This window comes from Rattus norvegicus, chromosome 8 (assembly GCF_036323735.1).
Source record: "Rattus norvegicus strain BN/NHsdMcwi chromosome 8, GRCr8, whole genome shotgun sequence".
Classification (NCBI taxonomy): domain Eukaryota; kingdom Metazoa; phylum Chordata; class Mammalia; order Rodentia; family Muridae; genus Rattus; species Rattus norvegicus.
Window position 1 is genome coordinate 95,619,852 of NC_086026.1, and position 16,802 is coordinate 95,636,653.

Below are 16,802 nucleotides of genomic sequence, written 5' to 3' on the forward strand. Positions count from 1 at the left end.
CAACCTACAGTGATCACCAGTCACTGGGAAGATGAAAAGTGAAGAAAGGGCATTGGAAGACCCAGTGTCAAGAGACACCACTGTTCACAAGGTAAGAATATTGTCATAGCAACAGAATGGTGATCACTGCTGAATTGGCTAACTTCCCTTCTTAGTGACAATAGGAGAAGCGCGCGCGCGCGCACACACACACACACACACACACACACACACACACACAGAGACAGAGACAGAGACAGACAGACAGAGAGACAGAGAGACAGAGAGACACAGACAGACAGTCCTTCGGATGTTTGCATCCCACAGAAACCCATCTCTCTCGTGCCTTCTGGAAGGTAAGTCAGAGCCCTGAGAAACAGAGCAAAGGCTTCCAGAGATTAGAAAACAAAATCAGAGCTAAGAGGAATTTCTTGGCCAATTTTAAGATCCACATTTCATAAAAGAAAGTTCTAGGAAACCACAAATGTTGAATATAAACTTTATGGCTAACCCGGGTCTGTCCCTGAGTCTTGGAGTCTCATATGTCAGAGAACAGATGCGGCAATGGGCTTCCCAGGGCAGAGGCTTCTAGGGGTTCTGAGCTCTCCATGCAGAATTATTTCTGTATTTCACAGATACACTATCCAGTTTCCTACTGATTAAACCTTTTAATATATTTCCATGAGAAAGGTTCCTGTGCTGAGATCAAATCTGCCTTGGTCTGTGGGAGGAAAAGAACAAGGGAGCAGCTCTGACTACTGCTGATGAAATTAACTGTTGGCACAGAATTGATCAAAGATTGAAAATAAGGATGATTATCCCACCCGTGTTACCGACTTTTTTTCCCATTCTTCACGAATTGTGTAACTAGTTATAGATTCAGTGTGACATTTTAGCCCAGGACCTGATAATCTCTAAAGTCTTTGCTTTTGTATTAGATGAAGATCAGCTCTCACTCTCTCCTGTTCTCTTTTAGCCTCATAAAGCATCTTATCATTTAATAAGTAACAGATATTTTTTCTGGTAAGATATTTTATTTCATTCCTGAGAGAATTACAATGTTGCAAGTAATTATGGCTAATAATAAGTAAATAGAACTATATGCAGATATGGGAGAGAACCTGATGGTGATAGACACATGGATGGGGCTCAACAAACTCATATTTGGGCTAACTGATTGGCACTCGGAACGAATATGTCTAAAAATATTTTAGAATTTGTTTTTTACAAATGTATTCCTGCAGAACACAGTAGGCTAGCAAGGGATAATTGGAGGAAAATATAAGAGAGTAATGTTCTTCTCTGATAGCCAGGGTGATAGAATTCATGGCAGCTTTTGGGGGGACTGTAAGGGTTTTCCCATGTATCTTTTCTCAATAGCAGAAGGATATTTGAAAGCTTGCTGAGATAAATGCAGTCAGCATCTCTTTTAATCCTCAAAGGATCACATTTTATAGATTGAAAAATTCAGAAGAATAATTTTCCCTCTGCCTACTAAAATGCTAGGTGGTAGAGCCCGTGTGGTGAATTTAAAACATTCCCCTTTCCTCTGGAACTGAGCTGACCTGAGTGACTCACCTGTGGCTAACAGAATCCACTGGGAGTGACTCCTGAAACCTGGTCAGAAAAGGTCATGCAGTTTCTACCTTGTTCTTTGTGGTGCTTTTCCTCGTAGAAACCAATGGACTTACAATAAATCGTATCTACTTTAGACCTTTATTCAAGGGAAGCGGCATGTAGGCACACTGGTCAAGAGTTAGCATCAATGGTCAGTCACGGGAGTGAGGCGGTTACGTCTAACGCTATGGCGCCACAGGGCCTGTAGACCCGTGTCTGCTTACAATGACATGAGAGACTTTTTCTTTTGTTTTTGATATTTTATCCTTTTGTAAAAAGTTATTCTCTTATCACACACACTGTTCTTTATTCAAAGCTCTCATTTCTTTTTCCCTACACCACATCCCTTCTTCCTTCTCAATCCACGTCTTGCTTTCACGTCTGTTTTGTGTGTGTATGTATAGCTCACAGTACTTAAGCCTGAGTCAGGGATTATTTATATAAATAAGGGCAATGTACCAGTGGATACACAACTGAGGAATGTAACTTCCCCTCTTTCAGCCATCATTAGGTGCCTATGCCGCCTCAGGGAGGGTGGGGCCTTTTAAGCCCCGCCCCTATTATCCAGGATGAAATGTCGATAGGACCAGTCTTGTCCAGTAGACTTTGCTGCCTTGCATGTTAAGAATGGCAGTTTTTACGCCTCAGCCATGGCATTTAAAGATACCGGGAAGACTCCCGTGGAGCCCGAAGTGGCGATTCACCGGATTCGAATCACGCTCACCAGCCGCAACGTGAAGTCGCTGGAAAAGGTTTGTGCGGACTTGATCAGAGGCGCAAAGGAGAAGAATCTGAAAGTGAAAGGACCAGTGCACATGCCTACCAAGACATTGAGAATCACTACCAGAAAAACCCCTTGCGGTGAAGGCTCCAAGACGTGGGATCGTTTCCAGATGAGAATCCACAAGCGACTCATTGACTTACACAGTCCTTCAGAGATTGTTAAGCAGATTACTTCCATCAGTATTGAGCCTGGAGTGGAGGTTGAAGTCACCATTGCAGATGCCTAAGTCCACTGTTTAAATAAATTGACTTAATTGTTTAAAAAAAAAAAAAAGAATGGCAGTTTTATGGCATTTTCTCATCCTGCAAATCTTTTTTTTTTATTTAGTTGTCATCTACAGCCCAGTAAGGCTGAACATTTATTAGACCCATTTAACAGATGAAAAAACTGAAGCGAGCAAAACCAAAGTCAGCCCTGGCAAGACACAGAAGCTGGAGATGGCAGAGCCAGCAGGAAGCCTAGGTTAATGCCAGGTATTCCTGTTGGCCTCTGAACCTAAAGATGATCCTGAGAGGCCCAACAGGCCGCAGTAGTCTATTCTGGTGGCATCTTCTTCGAGTTTAGGACTGGCGGGCATGAGGCGTGGCCTGGGGTCAGCATCCCGAATGAGATGACGTCAGTGTGCCCTCCACAGAACTGATGGAGGTTGCCCAGTGTGATGTCCCCGTTGGCTTCCACAGCCACCCTGGGGAATTTGGCTTTAAGTGCAGCTACTGTTGGATGCAGCTTCTCAGGCTTGAGGTTGTCAAGCATTACCAGGTCAGCCCCAGTCTCTGCTGCCTGCAAGGCCTCCTTCAGGCTGCTACATTCCGCCTCTTACCTTCAGGGAGTATGGGCTGCCCGAGGGGCCTTCAACGCTGCACTGTCTTTTTCATGCTGCCGGCTGCCACCACCTGGTTGTCTTTCACCATCACCAACCATTCCTGGTCATAGTGGTGACATGCAGCCCTGCTTAATAGGAGCCCACACTTCTCTACCAGTCGGAACCCCGGTATGGTCTTCCTTGTGTCCGCCATGCATCCAGTCCAGCCGGTGCTCCTGGCCACATTTACAGCTGTCACTGCCGTTTGCTGGCAATTCCACTGCAGCAGGCCAAGGTGTTAAGGGCCATCCGTTTCCCCAGCAGCATGTCCCCTGACCTCTGCCACAGTGACTACAGGTTCCTCCCTCCCGGAGTCACCAGGACATTAGGCAATTGAGTGAATATGGCATCAAAGAAAGGTCTCCCTGCCAGAACCCGGGGAGATTTGGCTCACAAGTGCAGCCAGCGTTGGGGCTGACTTTTATGGTAATCAAGGATGCAAAATTGAGGCCCAAGCATCTCCTCTTTCAGTCAGCTGTTCGCTAGGGCTGCCAGGGTAGTAGGGGCAGCAGGCCTTCAGGGCTCATGGTGACCTGGAGCAGCCAGCTGGTCCGTGTGTCCACCATTGTTCAGATCGAATGTTTCCGTCCTCCATATCTTACACTCTTCCTGTTCTCTCTTTTGTGATCTTTCATGAGCCTTGTTGTGAGGGAAGGAGCTTCGAGCCCTATTAAGGAACAAGCAATTAAAGGTCACTTACTCTTAGCACATCGATCAGTTTTTGGGTCAATGCACCAACAATTGCCTGTGGGAAACAAGTTTCTCTGATCAGGGCCGAGAATAGCACTCATCTATGTATATGAATATAAACACTTAGAGGCAAATCTGACATCATTCCAGTTAACAAAACAATAGTCGTAGGTTGGCCCTGTGGGCCTCTGGCATTCAAAGCCAGGGTCTTTGACTAGGTTTACAGTACCAGGTATTCATCCATTCTGTGTAGTGGGCTTCAAATCTAATCTGAAAGTGGCTGGCTCCTTCCACATAAGCTGTCATTGTTGCACTAGCAGGCAAGTCTGGCCTGTTACATTGCTATGCTGGGTGAATTTTCTCCTTCAGCAGTTTCCGAAGCACTTTGAAAGCTCTCATCGGAGGAAACTTCCAGTCCAGTTCCAGCTTGATTTCTCTGTGCACAACAAGTGCATGAAGGACTTCTGTGAGTGCTACCTGGTTGCTGTGTCACACCACCCAGTGTTACAGGCACTCAGTGCATAGTAACAACAACCGGAAGAGCTAGCAATAGAACCTGGTTCTGCTGGACTCCAAAACTCACCGAAATGTATGCATTTTATGCCTCCTTAAGCATTCGATTCTGTTACTTCATACCAAAAGTCTGGTATGAGAATCATTTGGGTATATGATTATACATTGAGATATCAATTTAGACATGTCTGTGGTGATTTGAGTTTTACAAATGATTTTCTGGATTCCATTGTCTTGAATCTTACCAAATCAGAGAATCAGCATCTTACACATATAATAATAATAATAATAATAACAACAACAGCAGCAGCAGCAACAACAACAATAATATGTTTTCATTCACTTAGTCAATATTTATTTTTTTTCTTGTTTCATCTTTTTTTTATTATTATTAACTTGAGTATTTCTTATATACATTTCGAGTGTTATTCCCTTTCCCGGTTTCCGGGCAAACATCCCCCTAATCCCTCCCCCTCCCCTTCTATGTGGGTGTTCCCCTCCCCGTCCTTCCCCCCCATTGCCGCCCTCCCCCCAACAATCACGTTCACTGGGGGTTCAGTCTTAGCAGGACCCAGGGCTTCCCCTTCCACTGGTGCTCTTACTAGGATATTCATTGCTACCTATGAGGTCAGAGTCAATATTTATTGATCACCACTATATTTTAAACAGATAATAGCTCTGATTAAGGCACAAATATAGTAAATGGGAGCTTAAGCACATTGCTTCTAGTAGAAGGATGGGAGAAAGTAAGGGAACACACTCAATACCTTAGATACAATATAAGAAGAGTTCTCCACTAGAAAAAAAAGTGTAAAGAAGTCTTCTGGAGAGTATTAAAAGCTTGGTTTTCTAGGCAATTAGAGAAAGAAGGGAAGGAGAACAGAAAAGAACAATCCCCCACCCCCACCCCCGGGCTAGTTTGTCAATATCCCTACCATCAAGTTCTCAATATAAGTCACCTGCTCACCATTAGAGAAGAGGACGCTGGATGAGGAGAACAAAGGTAGGCATGTTAGCAGATAATTTGTCACGGGAGATTCCAAGTTAAAGATTGCTTTCAATCCATCAGACTTATTTCAGATAAAAATGGTTCATCTCCACTTCTCCTTATAAGAATGGCTCTTACCTTAGGTAATTTTTTTTTTTTATTATTTTCAGAGTGAAGCAACAGTTCTGTACATTTCATGATTTCTTTGCTAAAAAGAAGAAAAATAAGCTTTAGGGGAAAAGGTTATTATTCCAGTATTATTGATCTACGGTTTAAGAATAAGCTAGATATTTCTTTGTCCAAGTAGTGTGACCCTCTAGAAAGGGTTATTGTTAATAACATATTGCTTTTCTTGGGCTAGCCAACAGGAGGACTGCACTTTCCCTCAATAGTAACTAATCAAAAAATGAGCACGTGATCCAAGATCAACCGAGTTCTCTTTTAAGAATTGGTGTCATGTTGGGCGGTGGTGTGCTTTAATCTCAGTGCTGGGGAGGCAGAGGCAGGTAGATCTTTCTGAGTTCAAGGCCAGCCTGGTCTACAGAGTGAGTTCCAGAACAGCCAACGCTACACACTACACAGAGAGATCCTTAAAAAAAGAAAAGAGGAGCGCCAGCGCAGCGGCGCGTGGGGTGCTGTGCGCGGAGCAGGCGGCCATGTGGAGCCTCCGCGGCCTGCGCCTGGCGGCTGGACATTGTTTTAGGTTATATGAAAGAAATGCTTCCTCGTCTCTAAGGTTAGAAACACTGACTTGAAGAGGATCAATGGATTCTGCACCAAGCCACAGGAAAGTCCCAAAGCTCCAAACCCAGTCTTAGAGACACAGGATGCCGCTGCACAAGTCCACAGACTTCAAGAGGAAGATTCTGCTATGGTCAGGCCACTTCAAGAAGGAGGAAGAGATACCAGAGACAATCTCATTTGAGATGCTTGACGCTGCAAAGAACAAGATCCGGGTGAAGGTCAGCTATTTAATGATTGCCCTGACAGTGGCAGGATGCGTCTATATGGTTATTGAGGGCAAGAAGGCTGCGAAAAGACATGAGTCTTTAACAAGCTTGAACCTAGAAAGGAAAGCCCGTCTGAGAGTGGAGGCAGCTATGAAGGCCAAAACGGACTAGATGTATTTGTGCTGGATTTGGAAAAGCCAGGAGTAAGGTTACAACAAGAAGCCTGCTTTAGAAAGGATGTGATCTGAGACCCACTTTGCAGACATGTGCTTTGCACAGACGTATTCCGCTTTCCTATTTCGCTGTAGAGAAACAAGTAAATTTTCTTAAAGAAAAAAAAAAAAAGAAAAGAACAAACACACAAAAATAAAACATAACTGGTGTGAAGAAGGTTATTTAGTTGAAGTCATGAGCTACAGAGACCATAATCCTAACTGTAAGACATCAGGAATTATCATCTTCATCATGGACACAGTCAGCCTATATAATAGAACACCAAACTAGACTGGTTCCCTTCTGGAAGCTACCAATTTTTATACTAAATAAAAATTGCTTGGCTTAACCTAGTTTAATGTGAGGTTTTGCTACTGTCTAACATTCCTGCCTAGTTAAATCTCTTGTGATATATGAGTTCCTAATGATGGGAACACATTTCAGGATCCATACAATCTACCCTGTCTCTGCCCTCAGTCTGACACCCCCTCATACTTTCTCAGGCAAAGGTGGTTGTTAGGAGAAAAGGCTTTGGCGTCAGACAGGACTGACTGGTACCAGTAACTCTGCCAAATGCTGTTCTCCAGACACATCTCTGTAAAGTGGGGTCACTGTAGTTCACATCTTTAGATTTGTTTTGAGATGATTCAGGTAAGGCATTTAGCTCAGTCCTTAATGGATTTTTAGGATCTAGATAAATGTGGTTCATAAACCCTTTCAATATTTCTTCTACAGGTGTTCCTGGACACCAAGAATGTGAAGCAAAGACTTGGAAAGCAGGTATATTCAAGGATGTCATACATACATACATACATACATACATACATACATACATACACACACATACATACATATGAACATATCCGACCCATATATAAATCCTACCAAATTGCATGACTTTATATATTACAAAGTTAGTGTATGCATGGATATGTATGTGGTATTTGTGTATTTGTGTGTACTGTGTATATGTGTATATTTGTATACATGTATGTGTATTTTGGAGGCTTCACTCACCTATGTTTATGAAGGACAGAATCATATATATATATATATATATATATATACACACACACACATATGTGTGTGTTATATGGTACATTGATTTATCATTTATTCTGAGGAAGGTGGACACACATCATGGTGCTTATGGAGAGAAGAGCAGACAACTTCCTAGAGTCAATTCTCTCCTACCCTAAGGACTGAACTAAGGTCATCACCGTTGTTGGAAAGCCTTTCACCACTGAGCTGTCTTATAGGACAAATAAAAAAAATACTCCTTTATTTTATCCTAAATCTGACTGTTAGGATAGATAGATGTGATAAAAGAAAGAGTCTACAATAGCCTAAATTTAATTATAAGGACCACAGGCCTGGGAGACACGAGGCAATAAAGATGATGGTGTTGCTTGTGTGTGCCTCCGTTTGGAGCTGAATGTTTGGGACTGGATAAGCAACCTATCAGGGGCCTTGTCCCTAGACAAAAGTGATTCCTCCTGGGAGAGAGGAGTTCTGTTTTTGTTTTCACTTGCGGTTTTCCTCTTTTTTCTTCAAAAACCTTTATCAAATCATTTTTATAGTGTTATTGCAACCCAGAATGTAGTATGGTTTTAAAACTAAAAGGGTTTATATTAAAGCCTTGTTTTAAGCTTCACCATGACCTACCACTGAGACCACCTCAAACAATCCAGAAAGAAAATCTATCTTTCCATCCATCCTTCCAAAATTGCAGGACTTTATTAAGAAGTTAGTGTGTGCATGGATGTGTGTGTGTGGATTTGTTTGTGTGTAGTGTTTATATATATGTATACATGTTGTATACATGTCTGTGTATTTGTGGGGGTTCACTCACCTATGTGAATGGGGTACAGAATCAACACCCAATATTCTCCACTACCATTTCCACCTTTTGAGAGTGAAGGGCTCACTGAACCCGGCTCAGCAGGGCAGGCTGATGGTTGTGAGCCCTCGGGCTCTGCCTGTCTCCCTCTCCCAAGTGTTGGGGTTCATCACAGCCACCATGGCTGACTTCTTATGTGGATACTGAGAATCCGAACTCAGGTCATAAAAGGGGTGTGCTCACTGAGCCACCTCCCCATTCCGAGAAGTGAGGTATTAATGGAGACTTCTGTTTGGACAGTAAAGCACCATGTGTACATAATTATTTGATGCTTGGTCCCATTCTAAAAACTTATACAGAATTACTTGATTGTGTAAATGCCAACACTTTTTGTAGCTGTTGCTTCCAAAATCCTTTGAAATAAATGCAGACTGGATCTGATGGTTGATCACAAAGCTGCCACGTTAAGATAGCAAATGATGAGGAATTTTACTCTTCTCTATCTTGTATGTATGTTTGAGTAGAAAGGACAATGATGCCGCATGAAGTTTCCAAGATCATCACCATAAAAACACAAATTGCCCAGACTGTTATGGTGACAAAGAATGTGTTTTTCTCAGAGAGTGATCAGGCCTAAATATCCCAGGAGAGTAGATGCAGGCAAAGCAAAACAAAGTGAATTTGAGCAAAACACCAACCACAGCAGGAATGTATTTGAATTCACCAATGCATTTATGTCTATGCTTCCAAAAATCTCCAGAAATCTTAAATTTACCTCATGCTCTTCAGTTTTTTTCTCTGCCTCCCTAGGAATTCTGTTTTCTCATTCATGAGACGTAACCTCAACTTCTTTTCTGTACTGAACATCACAGAAAACCCAAGCTAGAGAAACAGCCTATCTGGCAATGCAGTGACTGCAAGGAATGTTTGCTTAAGTGGTCCTCATTGCCATGGAGACCATAGAGCGTAGAGTCTGTAAGGACCGTGCAGCCCTGGTGGCAGATGCTGGTGATGAAGGACATTCTCCAGGAGCTTTTCCCTTTCTGACCTAAGTTTCCAGCCACTTGCTGCTTTCTCATTTGGTATGAGGGGCTGGGGTTCTGGTTAGCTTTACCAGTCAACAACACACCTTAGAGTCCCTGAGAAGGGAGACTTGTGGACCTATCTGTATGGATTTATCTTGATTGCTGATAGATGGGGGACAGTCCAGCCTACTGTGGGCAGCCCCACTTCCAGGTAGGTGGTCAAAGCTACTTAAGCATGGATCTGAGTGAGCCAGTAAGCAGTGTTTCTCAATGGTTCCGTTGTACTTCTGTGACTATGAGTTCCTTGGAAGAAGGGCGTGTTGTGTGGAATGGCAAGCCTTCTGGTCCCTTTATAAGGTCCTGCCCTGCCTTTCCTTCAGTGATGGACTGAGACCGGCAAGCTGAAATAAGTCCTTTCCTCCCCTTAGTTGCTTTTGATCAGAGGATTTTTATCACAGCAACCGAGAAGAAACCAGAATTATTCAACTATCTCGCTGCATCTCCTTCCCTCTTCAAAGACTTCAGATTCTCAGTTGTTTTCAAACATCAGAGGAAGTAGGTATCACTAGGAAATTCACTGCCCCGCCCCCACCACACACACACACACACACACACACACACACACACCTCACAGACACACACCTCACATCCTTTATTAAAATGTAAAAATATGTGTAATTATGGGGTATGTTGTGATATCTTGATGTATACGCGCACTCTACAATGATCAAACCAAGTCATTTAATGTAGCCACACCTGCCATTCGTCACTTGTCATCTCTGTGGGAGATGAACCAGAATCTATCATTTAGCTATTGTAACTGTAATCACACTGCTGTGCAATAAAACACCATAGCTTACCCCTCATTTCTCATGGAAGCTTTGTGCCCTTTGACCAACATCTCTCCCTTCTCTATCCACCCTCTCCCCTCCAGACTCTGGTAGAAAGCTTTTGAGTCCATCTTTAGGCGAGTTCGTCAGTGTTTGTTTCTCTACACCTGACTCGTTCCTGTTAGCACAGTGTTCTCTGAGTTAATCCACATTGCCACAGATGGTAAAATTCCCTGTCTTTCAAAGCATGAATGTAATCCACAGTGCATACCTCATTTTAAAAAGTCAACACGTTTGCTGATGCACCTCCAGGAGGTCTCCATATTCTGGCTACTGTGAACAGGGCTGCAGTGCAACGTGAGATGTCTTCTCTTTGATATGCTGATTTCAGATCCTTTAAATACACACCCAGAAGTAGAATTGCTGGGGGACATGGTAGTTCTATTTTAAATTTTGTGTGTGGGTGTGGGGGGAGAACCTCAATACCGTTTTTTTAAAGTGGCTGAATTAATTTTCAATAGCATCACCAGTGTATAAGACTTTCCTGTTTCCCACTTCTTGCCAACACTTAACCTTTCATTGTGTACATGTGTGGGGCGTGCGGAGAGAGACAGAGACAGAGACAGAGAGACGGTGAGAGAGATGTAGCATATGTTCATGTGCGGGTATGAGCGTATATATTCATTTTTATGTGGCAGCCAGATTTCAGGTATCCAGCTGTGCTGCTTGCTGTTTAATTCTCTTCAGAGAGAGTTTCTCACTGCACTTGGAGCTAGGCCAGCAGCCAGCAAATTTCCACAGTACTCTTGCCTATGCTTTCCATGGTGCTGGGTAACAAACATGTATAGCCATGGTGTTTTATATAGGTGCTTGGGATTTGAACTCAGGTCTTCAGGCTTGCATAGCAACTGTTTTAAACCCTATTAACCTCTCCAGTCTCTTTTCTTTGATAGTAGTCAATATCTAAGAAGTGTGAGGTGGTTTCTCATTGCAGTCTTACTGTCCATGTCTCTCTGAGCATTCTTCCAGATATCCTTTGATCACATCTATGCTTTCTTTTTAGAAATGTCCTTGCCTACACACATTCTGGAATCTTTATTTGACCTTTAGATTTATTAGGATGAGCAGTGTCTTAACCACTGTGTCACCCTGCTTCTTATCAAGAATGACAGTCTCAGGTTGGAGAGTGTCTTAATTAGGGTTTTATTGCTATGAAGAGACACCGTGACCAATGCAACTCTTATAAAGGACAACATTTAATTGGGGCTGCCTTACATGTTCAGAGGTGCAGTCCATTATCATCATGTTGGAAAGTATGGCAGTGTCCAGGAAGACATGGTTCTGGAGGAGTTGAGAGTTCTACATCATGATCTGTAGGTAGCAGAAGGAGACTGGGTATCACACTGGGTATAGCTTGATCACAGGAGACCTCAAAACCCACCCCTACATCGACACACTTCCTCCAACAAGGCCACACCTCCAAAGAGTGTCACTCCTTATGGGTCAAGTAATTAGACACATGAGTCTATGGGGGGGTCACACCTATTCAAATCAGAACATTCCACTCCCTGGTTCCCATAGGCTTGTAGCTATAACATAATGCAAAAATGCGTTTAGTTCAGCTTCGAAGCTCCCCATATTCTATAACAGTCTCAACAATGTTTAAACATTTAAAGTTCAAAGGCAACCTCCTAATTTTAATTCCCTATAATATCAAAATCAAAACCAGATCACATAGTTCCAACATACAGTGGCACGGGCTATCCATTATTGTTCCAAAAGGTAGGAAAGGGGCATACTGAAGAGATATTGGACCAAAGCGAGACTGAAAACCAGCTGGGCAAATTCCAAACCCTGCATCTCCCTATCTGATATCAAAATATTCTTTAGATCTCCACGTCCTTCCAGTCAATTTGTTGACCACAACACACCTCTTTCTCTTGGGCTGGTTCTACTCCCTGTTGGCAGCTTTTCCTGGAAGGTATCCCAGTGTTCTGGCATCTCGAACATTTTGGGGTCTCTAAGGCAAAATAGGATTCACCTTCATAGTACACAATGACCTTTCCAGGAGTCCATGCAAGGATATTCCTGCCACACATCTAGCTTCAGTGACTTTCCTTTGTCATCAAAGCCAGAACCATGTGCCCAAAACTGCCAAGTTCTGCTGCTTGCTGGGGCTGAAAGATGGCCCTGTTGTTCAATTACTTCTTTGCCAGTTGTCTATTTTCCATGGTTTCCTTCACTGCCTAAGATTGACTGTTCTGAAACTTGCTCTGTTGATCAGGCTGGCCTTGAACTCAGAGATCTGCATACCTCTGTCTCAAAAGTGAGTGTTGGGATTAAAGGCATGTAATGGTTGTGAGCCTAGCCTTTAATGGATTGGGAAAAGATCTTTACCAATCCTACAACAGATAGAGGCCTTATATCCAAAATATACAAAGAACTCAAGAAGTTAGACCGCAGGGAGACAAATAACCCTATTAAAAAACGGGGTTCGGAGCTAAACAAAGAATTCACAGCTGAGGAATGCCGAATGGCTGAGAAACACCTAAAGAAATGTTCAACATCTTTAGTCATAAGGGAAATGCAAATCAAAACAACCCTGAGATTTCACCTCACACCAATGAGAATGGCTAAGATCAAAAACTCAGATGACAGCAGATGCTGGTGAGGATGCAGAGAAAGAGGAACACTCCTCCATTGTTGGTGGGATTGCAGACTGGTACAAGCATTCTGGAAATCAGTCTGGAGGTTCCTCAGAAAATTGGACATTGAACTACCTGAGGATCCAGCTATACCTCTCTTGGGCATATACCCACAAGATGCCCCAACATATAACAAAGACACGTGCTCCACTATGTTCATCGCAGCCTTATTTATAATAGCCAGAAGCTGGAAAGAACCCAGATGCCCGTCAACAGAGGAATGGATACAGAAAATGTGGTACATCTACACAACGGAATATTACTCAGCTATCAAAAACAATGACTTTATGAAATTCATAGGCAAATGGTTGGAACTGGAAAATATCATCCTAAGTGAGGTAACCCAATCACAGAAAAACACACATGGTATGCACTCATTGATAAGTGGCTATTAGCCCAAATGCTTGAATTACCCTAGATGCCTAGAACAAATGAAACTCAAGACGGATGATCAAAATGTGAATGCTTCACTCCTCTTTAAAAGGGGAATAAGAATACCCGTGGCAGGGAATAGAGAGGCAAAGATTAAAACAGAGACAGAAGGAACACCCATTCAGAGCCTGCCCCACATTTGCCCACACATATACAGCCATCCAATTAGACAAGATAGATGAAGCAAAGAAGTGCAGACCGACAGGAGCCGGATGTAGATCTCTCCTGAGAGACACAGCCAGAATACAGCAAATACAGAGGCGAATGCCAGCAGCAAACCACTGAACTGAGTATAGGACCCCTGTTGAAGGAATCAGAGAAAGAACTGGAAGAGCTTGAAGGGGCTCGAAACCCCATATGTACAACAATGCCAAGCAACCAGAGCTTCCAGGGACTAAGCCACTACCTAAAGACTATACATAGACTGACCCTGGACTCTGACCTCATAGGTAGCAATGAATATCCTAGTAAGAGCACCAGTGGAAGGGGAAGCCCTGGGTCCTGCTAAGACTGAACCCCCAGTGAACTAGATTGTTGGGGGGAGGGCGGCAATGGGGGGAGGATGGGTAGGGGAACACCCATAAGGAAGGGGAGGGGGAGGGATTAGGGGGATGTTTGCCTGGAAACCGGGAAAGGGAATAACACTCGAAATGTATATAAGAAATACCCAAGTTAATAATAAAAAAAAAATAAAGGCATGTAATGTACCATAACATCTGAGCCTAAGATTTTCTCTAATAATTTCTTGTCACAAGGTGGAATCTTGCCCTGAGGCCACCACTCCCTAAATTCTATATTTAAAGATATTAAATTAATATCTTTAATCTGTTTATCTCACTGTTTATCTGTTTAGCTCCATTCCACTTCCTGGTTCCCTTTTAATCCTTGAACCACACACTTATTTTTTTCCTTGCTCAGCTTGATCCATTTCATTAAAACACTCTTCATGGGGCTGGGGATTTAGCTCAGTGGTAGAGCGCTTACCTAGGAAGCGCAAGGCCCTGGGTTCGGTCCCCAGCTCCGAAAAAAAGAACCAAAAAAAAAAAAAAAAAAAAAAACCAGTCTTCATAAGAGTTAACATTAGTCACCACATGGCAGAGTCTATACTCGGCTATTTTGAGATTTCCTTTACCCAATGCAATTAATCCAAAAACTCTTCACTTTAGCCTCAGGCAAACTTTTCCGACAAAGGGCAAAAAGCAGCCGCATTTTTTTGTTTTTACCAAACTAACACAAGAACGGTCTCTAGGCTACATACTAACATGGTTTCTCTGAAACCTCTTGAGCCAGGCCCCCGTAATTCAAATCACCCTCAGCACTGTTACCTTCCACGTCCTCCTAGAATGGCCCATTAAGTCCCACTTAAAGTGTTCAACTACGTGTCAAATCCATAGTACCAAAGCCTATATTCCTTCAAACAAAAACATGGTCAGAGCTATCACAGCAATAGCCCAGTGTCTAGGACCAACTTCTATCTTAGGGTTTTATCTCCATGAAGAGACACCAAAACCAAGGCAACTCTTTTAAAGGAAGACATTCAACTGGTGCCGACTCACAGTTTCAGAGATTTGGTGCTTTATCATCATGGTGGGAAGCACGGCAGTGTCCAGGCAAACACGGTTTCTGGAGAAGCTGGAAAAGGAGCTGAGAGGTTTCCATCTTGATTTGCAGGCAGCAGGAGACTGGGTACCACGCAGGAGTAGCTTGAGCATAGGAGACCTCAAAGCCCGCCCCTACAGTGACGCACTTCCTTCAAACTTCACACTTTTCCCAACAAGGCCACACCTCCTAAAAGTGACGCTCTATGAGCTAAGCATTCAAACATGAGTCTGTGCGGGCCACACATGTTCAAACCACTACAAACAAGGTTCCACCTTCAGCCTTTTACGTATACATCCTATATATTTGTGCTATAAAACGTTTTGATGACTTCAAATTGAAAAATATCCTCTGATCCTGGCAGCAAAATAATTTTTCAAAGACCTACATAGAGATTTAGATTTCTGATATAGCCCATGTTAAATGTATATTACATTTGAGAAACAGAAACATATTGTGGAGCGTTCAGACTGAAAGGAAAGATCATTCTAGTCTAATGCCTTCATTTCACAGATGAGGAAATATAGGCTCTGAGAAGTGCCCCCAAGGTTATATAAAGTTTTGGTGAAGAAAGGACTAGAAATAAGGTCTTAAGTCTTGATTAGACAACTTTTTATGTGCTTTTTTTTTTCCTTTTGTAGAGCACTGGAGTTTCTAATAGTTCCTCGAAATGTTGCTCCCATCTACTTAAATGCAACAAAGGGCAGAAGAACATGTAGAACACAGTGCTGGAGAAAGGTAAGGCTTTTTTCTTGCAGAGTGTAAGACCATTGTTTCTCAACCTTCCTAATGCTGTTACTCTTTAATACAGCTCCTCGTGTGTGGTGATTCCCAACCAAAAAATCATTTTCATTGCTACTTCATAATGGAAATTCTGCTACTGTTGTGAGTTTTAATATAAGTATCCAATATGTAGTTGCTGCGAAAGGGTCACTAAATCTCCCCCAACCCCTACCTACAGGGGTCAAGACCCACAGGTTGAGAATCACTTGTAAATACCTGCAATTAGACCTTAATAGAACCACCCTGGTCTTTTCGATAATCTGCACAAAACCTTTCCTTTCTGTCCAGCAAGGTTCTATTGGATCTTATCGTGCCATCGTGATGAGCAAGGGTTATGTACCATGAATGGCAACACCATGTTCGTGGTCTTCAGATGCATATGGTAAAGGCCCATAATGGAGCATGAAGTCTGGCTGCTTCCTCTGCACAACTCCTCTGCACTTTTATAAGATTAGGAAGTAACTGTTTCAAAGTTGAACTGCTGGCAGCTTTGTGGGAAATTTATAGATTTTAAACATGGCCATTTATTTCTATGTGGAAAAATTACAAACAAGAGTAACACATAGAATTATTACACAAATTATACTGGCCTGATTTCTTAGAATAACCACTACTCCAGATGTTCTTGTTCTGCAAGAGAAATATTCATTGGAAAATAAATTGCACATTTAGAATGTGAAGTCTGGTATTTTCTTCAAAATGAAATAGAACCATTAAAATAGGAGATATATTTATTTATTTATTTATTACATATTTCTCTTACTGGTTTTCTTTTGCAGAAGGCATGACATAAAAGGCTGTAGACACAGATGTCAACTTCTTTCACATGTCTAAATTTTGCTTTCAAAAAGTTCTGGGTGGTGGTTTGAATATGCTTGGCCCAGGGAGTGGCACTATTAAGAGGTGTGGCCTTGTTGGACTAGGTGTGGCCTTGTTGTCATTGTGGAAGTGGGCTTTAATACCCTAGTCCTAGATGCCTAGAAGTCAGTCTT

General features: G+C 42.6%; 1 protein-coding gene, 1 long non-coding RNA gene and 2 pseudogenes across 3 annotated transcripts; 3 read left to right on the plus strand and 1 right to left on the minus strand.

Annotated features, from left to right (window-relative positions):
- Positions 1-1,676: 1,676 nt before the first annotated feature.
- Qprt-ps1 (quinolinate phosphoribosyltransferase, pseudogene 1) lies at positions 1,677-11,509 on the minus strand (annotated as a pseudogene).
- Positions 2,240-2,645, plus strand: Rps20l4 (ribosomal protein S20 like 4). The gene has a single exon (XM_039082548.2). It carries the CDS (start codon positions 2,247-2,249, stop codon positions 2,604-2,606), a length of 360 nt encoding a protein of 119 aa, XP_038938476.1. The 5' UTR covers positions 2,240-2,246; the 3' UTR covers positions 2,607-2,645.
- Fam162a-ps1 (family with sequence similarity 162, member A, pseudogene 1) lies at positions 6,090-6,616 on the plus strand (annotated as a pseudogene).
- LOC120094218 (uncharacterized) lies at positions 9,406-16,490 on the plus strand. 2 transcript variants are annotated; one of them, XR_005488355.2, is made up of 3 exons: positions 9,406-9,672; positions 15,669-15,765; positions 16,099-16,490. It is a non-coding gene; the product is annotated as an uncharacterized LOC120094218 (long non-coding RNA). The 2 variants fall into 2 exon arrangements; XR_005488353.2 differs by having other exon boundaries at positions 9,411-9,518.
- The last annotated feature ends 312 nt before the right edge of the window (positions 16,491-16,802 follow it).

Excerpts from the sequence above, each read along its gene's own strand:
- Rps20l4 (XM_039082548.2), top strand. The coding sequence starts at position 2,247 with ATGGCATTTAAAGATACCGGGAAGACTCCCGTGGAGCCCGAAGTGGCG.